The 11716-nt window shown below is 62.1% G+C and overlaps 1 protein-coding gene across 1 annotated transcript; it reads left to right on the plus strand.

Annotated features, from left to right (window-relative positions):
* Nucleotides 1-836: 836 nt before the first annotated feature.
* Nucleotides 837-11190, plus strand: AMN (amnion associated transmembrane protein). The gene is made up of 12 exons (XM_052660075.1): nucleotides 837-879; nucleotides 1582-1700; nucleotides 1810-1854; nucleotides 8768-8855; nucleotides 9203-9417; nucleotides 9561-9698; nucleotides 9885-9993; nucleotides 10114-10196; nucleotides 10376-10553; nucleotides 10645-10834; nucleotides 10939-11032; nucleotides 11104-11190. Exons 1-12 carry the CDS (start codon nucleotides 837-839, stop codon nucleotides 11188-11190), a joined length of 1389 nt encoding a protein of 462 aa, XP_052516035.1.
* Nucleotides 11191-11716: the final 526 nt, after the last annotated feature.

The raw sequence follows: 11716 nt of genomic DNA on the forward strand, positions 1-11716 counted from the left end.
TTCTCACCACCAACCATGGAGCCTCTGTCCACCATCCACCATCTCGTCATCCATGCAGCTCTCTGCCACCCAATGCTCATCAGCCGCACGCCAGTCCTCCTCCAGCCACCGTCACCCCAGTACTGCCCACTCACTCACTCAAGCGCCATTTCCCATCAGTCCGTTCCTCATCCATCCAGGGCTCATTCACTCACCATTTCCCATCAGTCCGTTCCTCATCCATCCAGGGCTCATTCACTCACCATTTCCCATCAGTCCGTTCCTCATCCATCCAGGGCTCATTCACTCACCATTTCCCATCAGTCCGTTCCTCATCCATCCAGGGCTCATTCACTCACCATTTCCCATCAGTCCGTTCCTCATCCATCCAGGGGCCAGCACAATGCCCTCCACCACGCGCCATGCATCCAGGCTCAGCTTCCCACCATCCTCCACACACCAGACACCAGGTGCCACCCGTCTGCCACCATGCACAGTCCACCAGCCTAGGAGGCAGGAGGGCCTGCCTGGACCCGGCCCCTGGACAAGCCAACACCCGGCCCGAAACGCAGGCAGCTGGGTGCAGCCCGAGCGGCATCTGGGGCGGAGAGGCGCCCCGCCCCCAGCGCACCGTTTCCTTGGGAAGTGGTCCCCACAAGCCCCCTTTCTGGGCGCCCACGGTCCTCAGGTCCTGGAGCTGGGTGTGTGGGAGGGGCCCGGCGCCGCCGAGGGGCCCAGGAGTCGCTGCGGGCGGGTCGGAGGTGAACGTGTAACCCTCCCGGCTGCCCCCACCCCGCCCGGTCACGTGGGCCCCGCGGGGCAAAGTCTCAGGGCCCGAGACGCCGAAGTCCGGCGGGATGGGCGCGCGGGGCCGGGTGCTGCTGTGGCTGCAGCTGTGCGGTAAGGGAGTTGGGGGGTGGCGCGCCGGGGGCCCGACGCACCCGGAGACCCGTGTCCCCGAGGGGTGCGCGGCGGGAGCGCGAGGGGCTGCGAAGGCCGGCCGGCCGCCCTGCCCCTCCTTGCGCAGCGCCCGCGGGGCCGTGCGGGAGGCTCCCCGGAGCCGCAGGGCCAGACCGACGGCCGGCCGCGCCCGCCTCCGCCCCTACCCCTCCGAAGCTGGCCCCCCGGCCCCAGGGGGGCGCCTCTGACCCCCGCGCGGCCCGTAGGCGGGGGCGCGTCCTCGGAGCGGCCCCCTAGGCCCGGGCGCTCTGAGAACTGCAGCCCGTCCCGGTCCCCTCTCTGAGCCCCGGGCAGATCCGGCCTGCCGCCCGCCCCCCCTCTCCCCCGGTCCCCCAGTTTCTTCCCCTGGGCCGAGGCCTCCCTGCCCCGATGGCCTCAGTCCCGTCTGTGGTTGCCACCATTCTGGCAGGGCGAACTGGGGGCGGGCAAGGAGGCGATCTTGGGGCAGCGAGTCCCTGAGGAAGGCAGGTTTGAACCGGCTCTGCAGATTCAGTAGAAGTCGGGGAGCCTCGGGGCCAGGCTCCCACAGGGTCTGGTCCCATGCCTGGGCCCTCTAGCTCCAGGTCTCTCTGGGTGAGGTCGTCCTTCCTGGCACTGGGGGTTCCAGGCAGGAACCCCAGCGCTCAGCCGGCCCCTCCCCAGCCCTGACTCGGGCCGCCTACAAAGTATGGGTCCCCAACACCAACTTTGACGATGCCACCAACTGGAGCCAGAACCGGACCCCATGCACGGGCGCTGCTGTCGAGTTTCCTGCGGACAAGGTGCCTGACCCCACTCCTGGGGCCGGGCGGGGGGGCTGGGTCCCGGCGTGGTCCAGGCCCTGGGAGCCCAGTGATGGGGGGCACTTGCTGACATCCCTTCTGCCTGCAGACGCTGTCGGTCCTGGTGCGAGAAGGTCACAGCATCTCAGACATGGTGAGCAGGGCTGGGAATGAGCCCCCAGTGGGAAGGGGGCCTGTGGGTCCCGCCCTGGTCAACTCGAGGCCTCTTCCTGACCGGCCTCCACCTGGGGGACAGACCCTTCAATCCACTAGCTCTTACCCTGTGGAGGGGTTTCTGGAAGGGTGGGGAACCACATGGGAGGGGACACCGGTCGTACAGTCGCAGCCCAGGCTGCGCCCAGCTTCGGAAGGGGTGTGGGGGCACCTCCTGTCTCTCCTGCCCCTGCCTTTGCCCAGGAGCCTGTCCTCTCCAGGTTTGCCCCAGGGAAGCCCCCCTCCCCACCCCACCAAAGCCTTTCCCTGTCCTGTGCATCGGAACTCCGCCAGGGGACCTTTTTATCAAACTGATTCACAGTGTGAGTTCCAAGGTGGGGTCCTCACCCAGAGGCCACTGGACTTTATGGGTGAGCGGGGGCCACCGGTGGCCTAGGAGGCCTGGGCACCACTCACTCGGCTACCCAGATGCAGGGTCTGGGTACCCCTTATTTCCACCTGGAGGCAGCTAGGTTAATTGATGGTTTTCGAAAGCGGCATTAATTCTGGGAGTCTGGCCCCAAGGGGGACAGGGCAGGGGGCGTTAGAGACCCCAGCCCTCACCTGCAGCCTGGGAAGGGGGCCTCGGGCAGGATGTGCTGGTTCCTGTAGATCCCGGGTCCAGACGCCCTTCCCACGTGTCCAACACAAAGACTAAGGTGTGGAGGGGCCAGTGAGGGGGACGAGGAAGTGGCAGAGCCGTGGCCACACTCAGGAGCCCCCACAGCCCTGGCGACCGTGGCAACCAGACAGGGGCCTGGAGAGGGCAGGGGCCGCCTGGAACTGGCGGGAACCCGCGTATAGAGAAGTCAGTTGGAGATGGGGGTGCTGGGACCTGGGGGTCCCTTCTGGCCATCTTAGTTGCCTGGATGATCTCCTTGGGGAGTTCAGTTCAGTTCAGTTCAGTCACTCAGTTGTGTCCGACTCTTTGCGACCCCATGAACCACAGCACGCCAGGCCTCCCTGTCCATCACCAACTCCCGGAGTCCACCCAAACCCATGTCCATTGAGTCGGTGATGCCATCCAACCATCTCATCCTCTGTCATCCCGTTCTCCTCCTGCCCTCAATCTTTCCCAGCATCAGGGTCTTTTCAAATGAGTCAGCTCTTTGCATCAGGTGGCCAAAGTACTGGAGTTTCAGCTTCAACATCAGTCCTTCCAGTGAACACCCAGGACTGATCTCCTTTAGGATGGACTGGTTGGATCTCCTTGCAGTCCAAGGGACTCTCAAGAGTCTTCTCCAACACCACAGTTCAAAAGCATCGATTTTTCGGCGCTCAGGTTTCTTTATAGTCCAACTCTCACATCCATGCATGACTACTGGGAAAACTATCGCCTTGACGAGACAGACCTTTGTCGGCAAAGCAACGTCTCTGCCCCTTCTGGCCATCTTAGTTGCCTGAATCATCTCCCTGGGGAGTGCTTGGGGAATCTCAAAAGAGACAACAGTCATGCATTCATTCAGCCTTCACTCCCTGTGTCTGCCCTGTCCTTCCCCTGGCCCAGCCAGCCCTTCTCTTTGTCCCGCACGTCTGTACCCCTTGCACGGCCCCTTGGGGCGCCCCCCTTACTTCCCCTGCTTATGCTCTGCCGGGAGAGGTCAGCCCGCGGAGGTCCTGGGTGGAAACAGCCCAGGGGCATGGAGACAGGGGGCCAAAAGGACCCAGTGCTGCCTGAGGGCCCTCTTCCAGCCCTACTTGTGGGGCCCCAGTGTGGTCCAGCTGCTGAGATGTCACCTGTGACGAGGCACAGCAACTCAGTGATTTAATTTGCATTTTCTTGGTTTGGAACGTGGGCTTCCCAGGTGGTAAAGAATCTGCCTGCAATCCAAGAGACCCGGGTTCAATTCCTGGGTCAGGAAGATCCACTGGAGGAGGAAATGGCAACCCACTCCAGTATTCTTGCCTGGAGAATCCCATGGACAGAGAAGCCTGGTAGGCTACAGTCCACGGGGTCTCAAAGAGTCAGACACAACTTAGCAACTAACACTTTCACTTTTCACTTTGGTTTGGAACGTCTCTCCCTGGGATTTTTCTCTTCCTGAACACCTCCCCTCCCATTTCTGGGCAGATTGCCCAGGAATCTATTATTTTCTACCCATTAATTGTCGAGTTACTGCAAATGTCTTCTCACTATGGACTCTGCCTGGGTTTCCCTTTGCTGATAAGAAAACCCCATTATTAATCTATCAGATGCAAGATCGGTTGCTTTAAACCTGTGTTTTCGGTGTTTTAAGTGTCTCTTCCTTGTTTCTCGGTAAAACCATAATCAGCCATATGTTATGTCTATCAGGTCATGGGTTTCCCATCAGGGGCACATGTCTGAGTCAGACGCTAACTAGGGAAACAGCTGTATTCCTCTCCTTGGATTAAGCCCAGTTTCTCATGTCCCCCTCCAACCACCAGCCTTGCCCCTTGCTTTGTGGCACTGGGGTCACTGTTCGCCAGCTGCCCACGGTGTGGTGGGGGTTCTCTTCGAGCTTTGCCTGCAGTTCCTTTGATCTTTCTGCCTGTTCTTCTGCCAGCACCGCAGTGTTCCCACTCAGGCTCTGTGAGTTGTCTTAAAAGCCACTGGGTCAATTTCCCCTGTCTCTCCCCAACTCTGAGAGGTCAACCCTCAGAGGACCCAGGTGGAAACCGGCCACCCTGCACCTTCTTCACCCTTCTGTTTCAAGGTTGACTAGTTCTTTGTGGATCTGACTGTTGCAGAGAAATCATAGAATAGGTTTATCAGGTAACACCAGTTCAGTTCAGTCGCTCAGTCGTGTCCGACTCTTTGCGACCCCATGAATCGCAGCACGCCAGGCCTCCCTGTCTATCACCAACTCCCAGAGTTCACTCAGACTCACGTCCATCGAGTCGGTGATGTCATCCAGCCATCTCATCCTTGGTCGTCCCCTTCTCCTCCTGCCCCCAATCCCTCCCAGCATCAGAGTCTTTTCCAATGAGTCAACTCTTCGCATGAGGTGGCCAAAGTACTGGAGTTTCAGCTTTAGCATCATTCCTTCCAAAGAAATCCCAGGGCTGATCTCCTTCAGAATGGGCTGGTTGGATCTCCTTGCAGTCCAAGGGACCCTCAAGAGTCTTCTCCAACACCACAGGTCAAAAGCATCAATTCTTCAGCGCTCAGCTTTCTTCACAGTCCATCTCTCACATCCATACGTGACCACTGGAAAAACCATAGCCTTGACTAGACGGACCTTTGTTGGCAAAGTAATGTCTCTGCTTTGAATATGCTATTTAGGTTGGTCATAACTTTCCTTCCAAGGAGCAAGCATCTTTTAATTTCATGGCTGCAATCACCATCTGCAGTGATTTTGGCCACCCAAACCCTGGAATTTGATTGGGAATGAATGACAACTTTATATATGCAAGTCATCTGCTTGAGAGCATGGATTTTCTCTTCAAATATTTCAGGTCATTGGCTATAAAACTCTTTACTAGAGGCTTAAAATGGTGCACGTAGAGGTTTTGTGTAGTAGTGCCTAATTTATAAATCCTTTATATAGTTTGGTTCCTATTGTGAATGGTGCCCTATTTTTAAGAATGATATCGTCTATGTGGTTATCTTTGTAAACAATGACCATTTGTTCCTCTTCCTTTCCAGTCCCAACTCCTTCTATTTCCTTTTCTTTCCTTATATCATTGTCCAGGACCTCTACCCCTATGTTAAACAAAAGTCACGAAAATAGGCCTTCTTGTCTTGTTCCAGCATAAAAGAGAGGACATGTCGAGGTGCTCGACTGTGTAATGTTTGCTGCAGGGCTTTGTAGATAACTTTATTTAATTGTGGAAATTCTAATCTATTTCTAGTTTGCTGGCAGCTTTTTGAAAAATCATAGATGGGTTGCTGAACTTCCCAGTTGTTTTTTTTCCTACATTGACTGAGATGTAACCCCCCCTCCCCGCTGTAGCCTGTTAATGGGATTTTCTGAGGCGGAACCGTCCTTGTGAGGCGCATGCCTTCCTGGCACCTTCCTTCAGGTGCAGGTCGAAGTGCGCCTCTTCAAGACACTTGCCTTCCCCGTCACGCTGATTTCGGTGGCACAAGACTCTCCACTGCCATCTGCTGGGACACCGTCGCACACGCTGCAGAGAACTCAGGATGGGGGCCTTTCTCAACCCTTCCTTCCAATATGTTATTGGATCCAATCAGCTAATATTTTATTTAGAATCTTCACATTTTTGTTTGTAAGTCAACTGAGCCTATAATTTTTTTCCTTTTGTCGTTCATTTGGTTTTGGTTTGTTTATTGTTGGTTGCAGGGGGTCTTTGCTCCTGAGGGGAACTTCCCTTGTCGCAGGGGGTCTTTGCTCCTGAGGGGACCTTCCCTTGTTGCAGGGGGTCTTTGCTCCTGAGGGGACCTTCCCTTGTTGCAGGGGGCTGCTCCTCTTTCTGGTACACGGGCTTCTTGTCGCAGTGGCTTCTCTTGCGGAGCACAGGCTCCAGGGCGCACAGGCTCAGCTGCTCCGTGGCCTGTGGAATCGCCCCCAACCAGGAATCGAACCTGCGTCCCCTGCGTTGGCAGGTGGACTCTTATCTACTGCGCCACCAGGGAAGTGCCTTCATTTGGTTTTGGAATGAAGATTACAGTGGCCTCATAAAATGGACTGGTGATTTTTCAGTCTTTTTCTGTTTTCCAGAACAACTTCGGGAAGAAGAAATTAAATTTTACTTGAAGGTTTAGCAAAGCTCACCTATAAAACCCTTGGTTGGACTGGGAATTTGAGGAATAGGAGGTCTTTGACTGACATTTAAAATTCTTTAATGCTTACTTGTCGGTTCAAATTCCCTGTTGCCTCTTGCATCAACTTTGATATTTTAAACTTTCCTAGAAATTGGTATATTCCATCTAGGTGTTTGGCAGTCTTACTGATTTCTTAACCTCAGTATCAGTATTTTCCCTTCAAGTGAGGTCTTTACTGTATGTCCATGACCTTGCGGTCTCTCCCTCCCCCATCACATTTTAAACCTTGATTTAAACATTTATTAAGAGACAGCAATAAGTATTTTTGTTATTTCATCACGAAAGTATTTCACAAAAGTATTTCATCACCCTCCTTCCCGTATCTCTTCTTAGCTTCTGGATTCTGTCCTTCTTTCTTTCTCCAAGCATGTTTCCAGCGTAGGTTTGTGTGTGGCAATCCTTCTGAAGTCTTTCAGGCTTAGAGATCGTTTTATTATTCTTTAATATATGACACACTGTTTTGGAGGGCAGGGCCATGTCCAGGGCAGTGTCTGCTCTGCTGACTTGGGACGTCTTCAGGCAGCCTGTTCCGCTGTCTGTGTGCGTCCTTGCTGAGAAACCCAATCCTTGAATGTTTTTCCTTCCTGGGTGATTTCTTTCCCTCTGCCGCTTTTACAGCGTTCTCTTTGTCTTTGATATTCATAAACAGAGCATTATGTGATTTTCCTTATTTGGCATTCAACGAGACCTTTCCGGAGAAGGCAAAGGCAACCCACTCCAGTACTCTTGCCTGGAAAACCCCATGGATGGAGGAGCCTGGTGGGCTGCAGTCCACCGGGTCTCGAAGTCGGACACGACTGAGCGACTTCACTTTCACTTTTTACTTTCATGCATTGGAGAAGGAAATGTCAACCCACTCCAGTATTCTTGCCTGGAGAGTCCCAGCGACTGGGGAGCCTGGTCTATGGATGGGGTCACAGAGTCGCAGACGACTGAAGCGACTTAGCAGCAGCAGCAGCAGAGACCTTTCCTTTTTAAAGTTATTTTTTTCTTTTTTACATACATGGTTGGTGGTGCTGTGTGGGATGTTAGCTCCTTGACCAGGGACTGGACCCGAGCCCCTACACTGGGAGCAGGCTTAGCCACCGGACTCCCAGGGAAGTCCCCAGTGAGACCTTTCAGCCGAGGTTTCCCAGCTTTCCTCCGATGCGGAGAATTCCTCTTGTCGGTTTCTTCAGCGCCCTGGCCTTGTGTCCGAACGCTGGCGCTGGCGTCGAGCCCCCACCTCTCCTGGTTTTTCTCTCTCGGCCCTTTCCTGCTGTCTTTCAACTATGGCACTCATCGTGTATTATCCACACTCCCCGCTTTGGCTCGGTTGAAAACCAAGTTCTTGTTGGAACGTCACACTTCGGATACCCACCGCCCCTCCCGAGGCGCCTGCGCCCCTCGGTCCCCAGGGCTCGGCCCTGGCGCCTGCAGGGGTGGGGGGGGGGGGGGGTCTGCCTGGCTGGCACGGGACTGCACCCCCAGCCGCGGCCGAAGCTGGCCCGTGACCTTCACTCTGCCCGGGGTCGGCCTGCCGGTCAGGCCCAGTGCCTGGGGGGCTGAAGAGCAGACTCTGGGGAGCAAGCTGGGGCCTCTCCCCCGAGGTGTTGAGCGCCCGGGACCCCCACACCAAGCAGCCCCCCGGTCCCGCCCTCACCTTCCGCCCGGACCCCACGGCGGGGTGGGGTGCCCCGCTCCGGGCCTTCACGCGGCCTGACACCCGAGGCCTAGGCGTCTGCTGGAAGGAGCTGCCCGCGCTGGAAGGGGGCGCGCGGCTCCGCGGCCCCACCACCGCGGTTCCGTCTTCCCCAGCCGCCCCGCGGCCCTTCCTCACGGTGAGGGCTGCTCCAGGGGCCCCGGCGGCTTGGCTTCGTGCAGCCGACGGGCCCTTGAATTGTAGTTTCTCAGGGGGCCGGCGGCCCTGACGAGAGCCACGCTGCCGCAAACTCCCCGCTCCCTCGGCCCAGCGGCCCCTCCGCCCGGGCGAAGCGCCCCCCGGCCCCGCCGTCAGCGGCCCAGTCGGCGGCCCAGACCCTCCCGCCCGCGGGGACGGGGCTCGGGGGTGGGCGCACAGCCGGACCCTCCGGTGCCCACCCGCCGCCTCGGCCCGTGCCTCCCGCAGCTCTTGCCGCTGGACGGGGAATTCGTCCTGGCCTCAGGGGCTGGGTTCGGCGCCGCGGACGCCGGCTCGCGCCCGGACTGCGGCACAGGTGAGGGGGCGCGGGGCCGGGGGGCGCGGGGCCGGGGGGCGCGGGGCCGGGGGGCGCGGGGCCCGGGGGGCGCGGGGCCGGGGGGCGCGGGGCCGGGGGGCGCGGGGCCGGGGGGCGCGGGGCCCGGGGGGCGCGGGGCCGGGGGGCGCGGGGCCGGGGGGCGCGGGGCCGGGGGGCGCGGCCGCGGGCGGGGCCGGGGGGCGCGGGGCCGGGGGGCGCGGCGCCGGGGGGCGCGGGGCCGGGGGGCGCGGGGCCGGGGGGCGCGGGGCCGGGGGGCGCGGCCGCGGGCGGGGCCGGCCTGGAGGGCGCGTTCCCGGCGCAGCTCAGGGTCGCGCGCCGCCCAGCAGCCGGCGCGCGCTTCCTCGACCCCGACCGCTTCCTGTGGCTCGACCCGCGCCTGTGGCGCCCGGGGGACGCGGCGCGCGGCCTCTTCTCCGTGGACGCCGAGCGCGTGCCCTGCCGCCACGACGACGTCGTCTTCCCGGCCGACGCCTCCTTCCGGGTGGGCCTGGGCCCGGGCGCCGGCACCGTGCGCGTCCGCAGCGTCCAGGCGCTGGGCCAGGTGGGCCGGGCGCGCGGGGGGCGCGCGGGGGGCGCGCGGGGGTCTCCCCGGAGCGCCTCCCACCCTGCCAGCCTGGCGGGTTCCGGGCGCTCAGGCGCGGTCTCCGCCCCGGCCGGCTCCCGGGCCCACCCGGCCACCTGCAGACGTTCGCGCGCGACGAGGACCTGGCGGCTTTCCTGGCCTCCCGCGCGGGCCGCCTGCGCTTCCACGGGCCGGGCGCTCTGAGCGTGGACCCCGAGGCCTGCGCGGACCCGTCGGGCTGCGTCTGCGGCAACGCCGAGGTGAGGGCGGCCCGCCGCGGGGCGGCTGGAGTGGCGCGCGGCCGGGCCCTCCCGGCGCTGGGCGGGAGGTCGGGCCTGCGCCGCTGCGCCCCGCCGTCTCCCGCTCGCTCTCTCCCAAGGCGCGCGGCGCGCTCTCCCGGTCTGGCCCTCGCCTTCTCCGCGCTGACCCCCGCTCCCCGTTTGCAGGCGCAGCCGTGGATCTGCGCCGCACTGCTCCAACCCCTGGGTGGTGGCTGCCCCCAGGCCACATGCCTGGAGCCCCTCCGGCCCGAAGGGCAGTGCTGCGACCTCTGCGGTGAGCGCCCCGCCGCGCCCCTCAGAGCTGGGGCGGCGCGGCCACCCTGGCTCGTCCCAGCCTGTTTCCCAGCCGGGCTCGGACCTGCGGGGCTGACCCCTCCTTCCCTTCCTGCTGCAGGAGCTGTCGTGTCGCTGACCCACGGCTCTGCCTTTGACCTGCAACAGTACCGGGCGCGGCTGCTGCACGCCTTTCTGGCTCTGGTACTGAGGCCGCGCCCCCAGCCCGGCCCCCACCCTTCCGCCGCCGGGGTCTGGGAGCACCCCCTCCGCCGCCTCCTTGTTGCGTCCGCTTTCTGCCTGCAAAGCTCTTGTCCGTGTCCCCTTTGTCCCTGCAGGTCCGAGGGACGGAGTCCCCGGGCCAACTCTGTTTCCCTCTCCAGCCCCAGTACCAAGGGCTGCAAGTGGCCGTGTCCAAGGTTCTGCGCCCGCCCGGGCTCCGCGAAGCCTCGGGCACGAAGGCGGACACGGAGATCCAGGTGGTGCTGGTAGAGGCCGGGCGCGAGACAGGCGGCGCGGGGCGGCTGGCCCGGGCCCTCCTGGAGGACATCGCGGAGCACGGTAACCGCGGCGCCCCTTTCCCAGTACCCCCCCCCCCCAACCCCCCGTCCCGCCCCGCCCCGGGATTCTGAGCCAGCGCCCTGCGTTGCAGGCGAGGCCCTCGGAGTCCTCTCGGCGACCGCTCGAGAGTCGGGCGCGCCCGTCTGGGGCGGCACGGCGGCGGGGCTGAACTCGCCGGCGCGCGCGGGGCTGGCGGGCGGCTTGGCGGCCTCGGGGCTGCTGGTGCTAATGGTGCTGCTGGCGGGGGCGCTGCTGCTGCTGCGCCGGGAGGGGAGGCTCAGGTACGCGGGGCTCGGGGACGCGGGCCGGGGGCTCGGGGCTCCAGTACGCGGGGCAGGCGTTAGGGGCTCGGGTGTGTCGGGCTCACACGCGTCCTCGCCTCCAGGTGGAGGAGGCGCGACGAGGCGGACCCCGCACGAGCCGGGGCGCCGCGGGGCTTCCACAACCCTCTGTTCTATGCGGCGGACTCCGCGGAGGCGGTGAGGGGCGTCCGGGGTCGGGGGTGCGGGACCTCCCTGCGGCTGGGCTCCCTGACTCTGCGCTCCCGCAGCTCCCGGCCCCGAAGTCGGACCAAAGGAGCTCCAGCCGCAGCTACTTCCTTAATCCGCTGTTTGGCGAAGGGGAGGCGGAGGCCTGAGCGGCCGCGTGACCGACCCCAGCCCCATCCAAAGGGCATCGCGGGCCCCGCGGGATCCCCCACCCTCTGCTGGCCTAGGATGGGGTGGCCTGGCCCAATAAAGCGATTTCTTGCACCTGCTGTCAGCGTGGACCACCCCCCTCCGCCCCCCCCCCCCCCCCCCCCCCGCGCGCGCCTGTCCCGCGCCCGTCTGTCCCTGCCTGGTCGGAGCTGGGAGGGCCAGGTCGGATGGTGAGGGGTGGTCCTCAGAGCCCGTGCCCGCTGACGCCTAGCCACCCAGGGCGGTCCTGGGTGCTACGTATCGGCTGGGGCGGCCCAATGTTCTGGCCTGAGAAGGTCCTCCCATAACTAGGACGGCCTGCTGTGTTCCGGAGGAGCCCAGGAAGAGGCCCTTACTAGGGGGGTGGGGGGGAGTCGGGAGCTGAAGGGAAGAGGATGGCAGAGCCGGCTGCCAGCTCCTCAGGCCCAGGTTGCATGGGCTGCGCCGGGGCCAGACAGTTGGGCCTGGACTCCCGACAGGCTAGGC

Source organism: Budorcas taxicolor, chromosome 21 (genome assembly GCF_023091745.1).
Source record: "Budorcas taxicolor isolate Tak-1 chromosome 21, Takin1.1, whole genome shotgun sequence".
In the NCBI taxonomy this organism is placed as follows: domain Eukaryota; kingdom Metazoa; phylum Chordata; class Mammalia; order Artiodactyla; family Bovidae; genus Budorcas; species Budorcas taxicolor.

Coding starts and splice junctions, on each gene's coding strand:
- AMN (XM_052660075.1), top strand. CDS start 837: ATGGGCGCGCGGGGCCGGGTGCTGCTGTGGCTGCAGCTGTGCG. Junction 10,835..10,938: donor CGCCGGGAGGGGAGGCTCAG/GTACGCGGGGCT, acceptor CCTCGCCTCCAG/GTGGAGGAGGCGCGACGAGG. Junction 11,033..11,103: donor CGGCGGACTCCGCGGAGGCG/GTGAGGGGCGTC, acceptor GCGCTCCCGCAG/CTCCCGGCCCCGAAGTCGGA.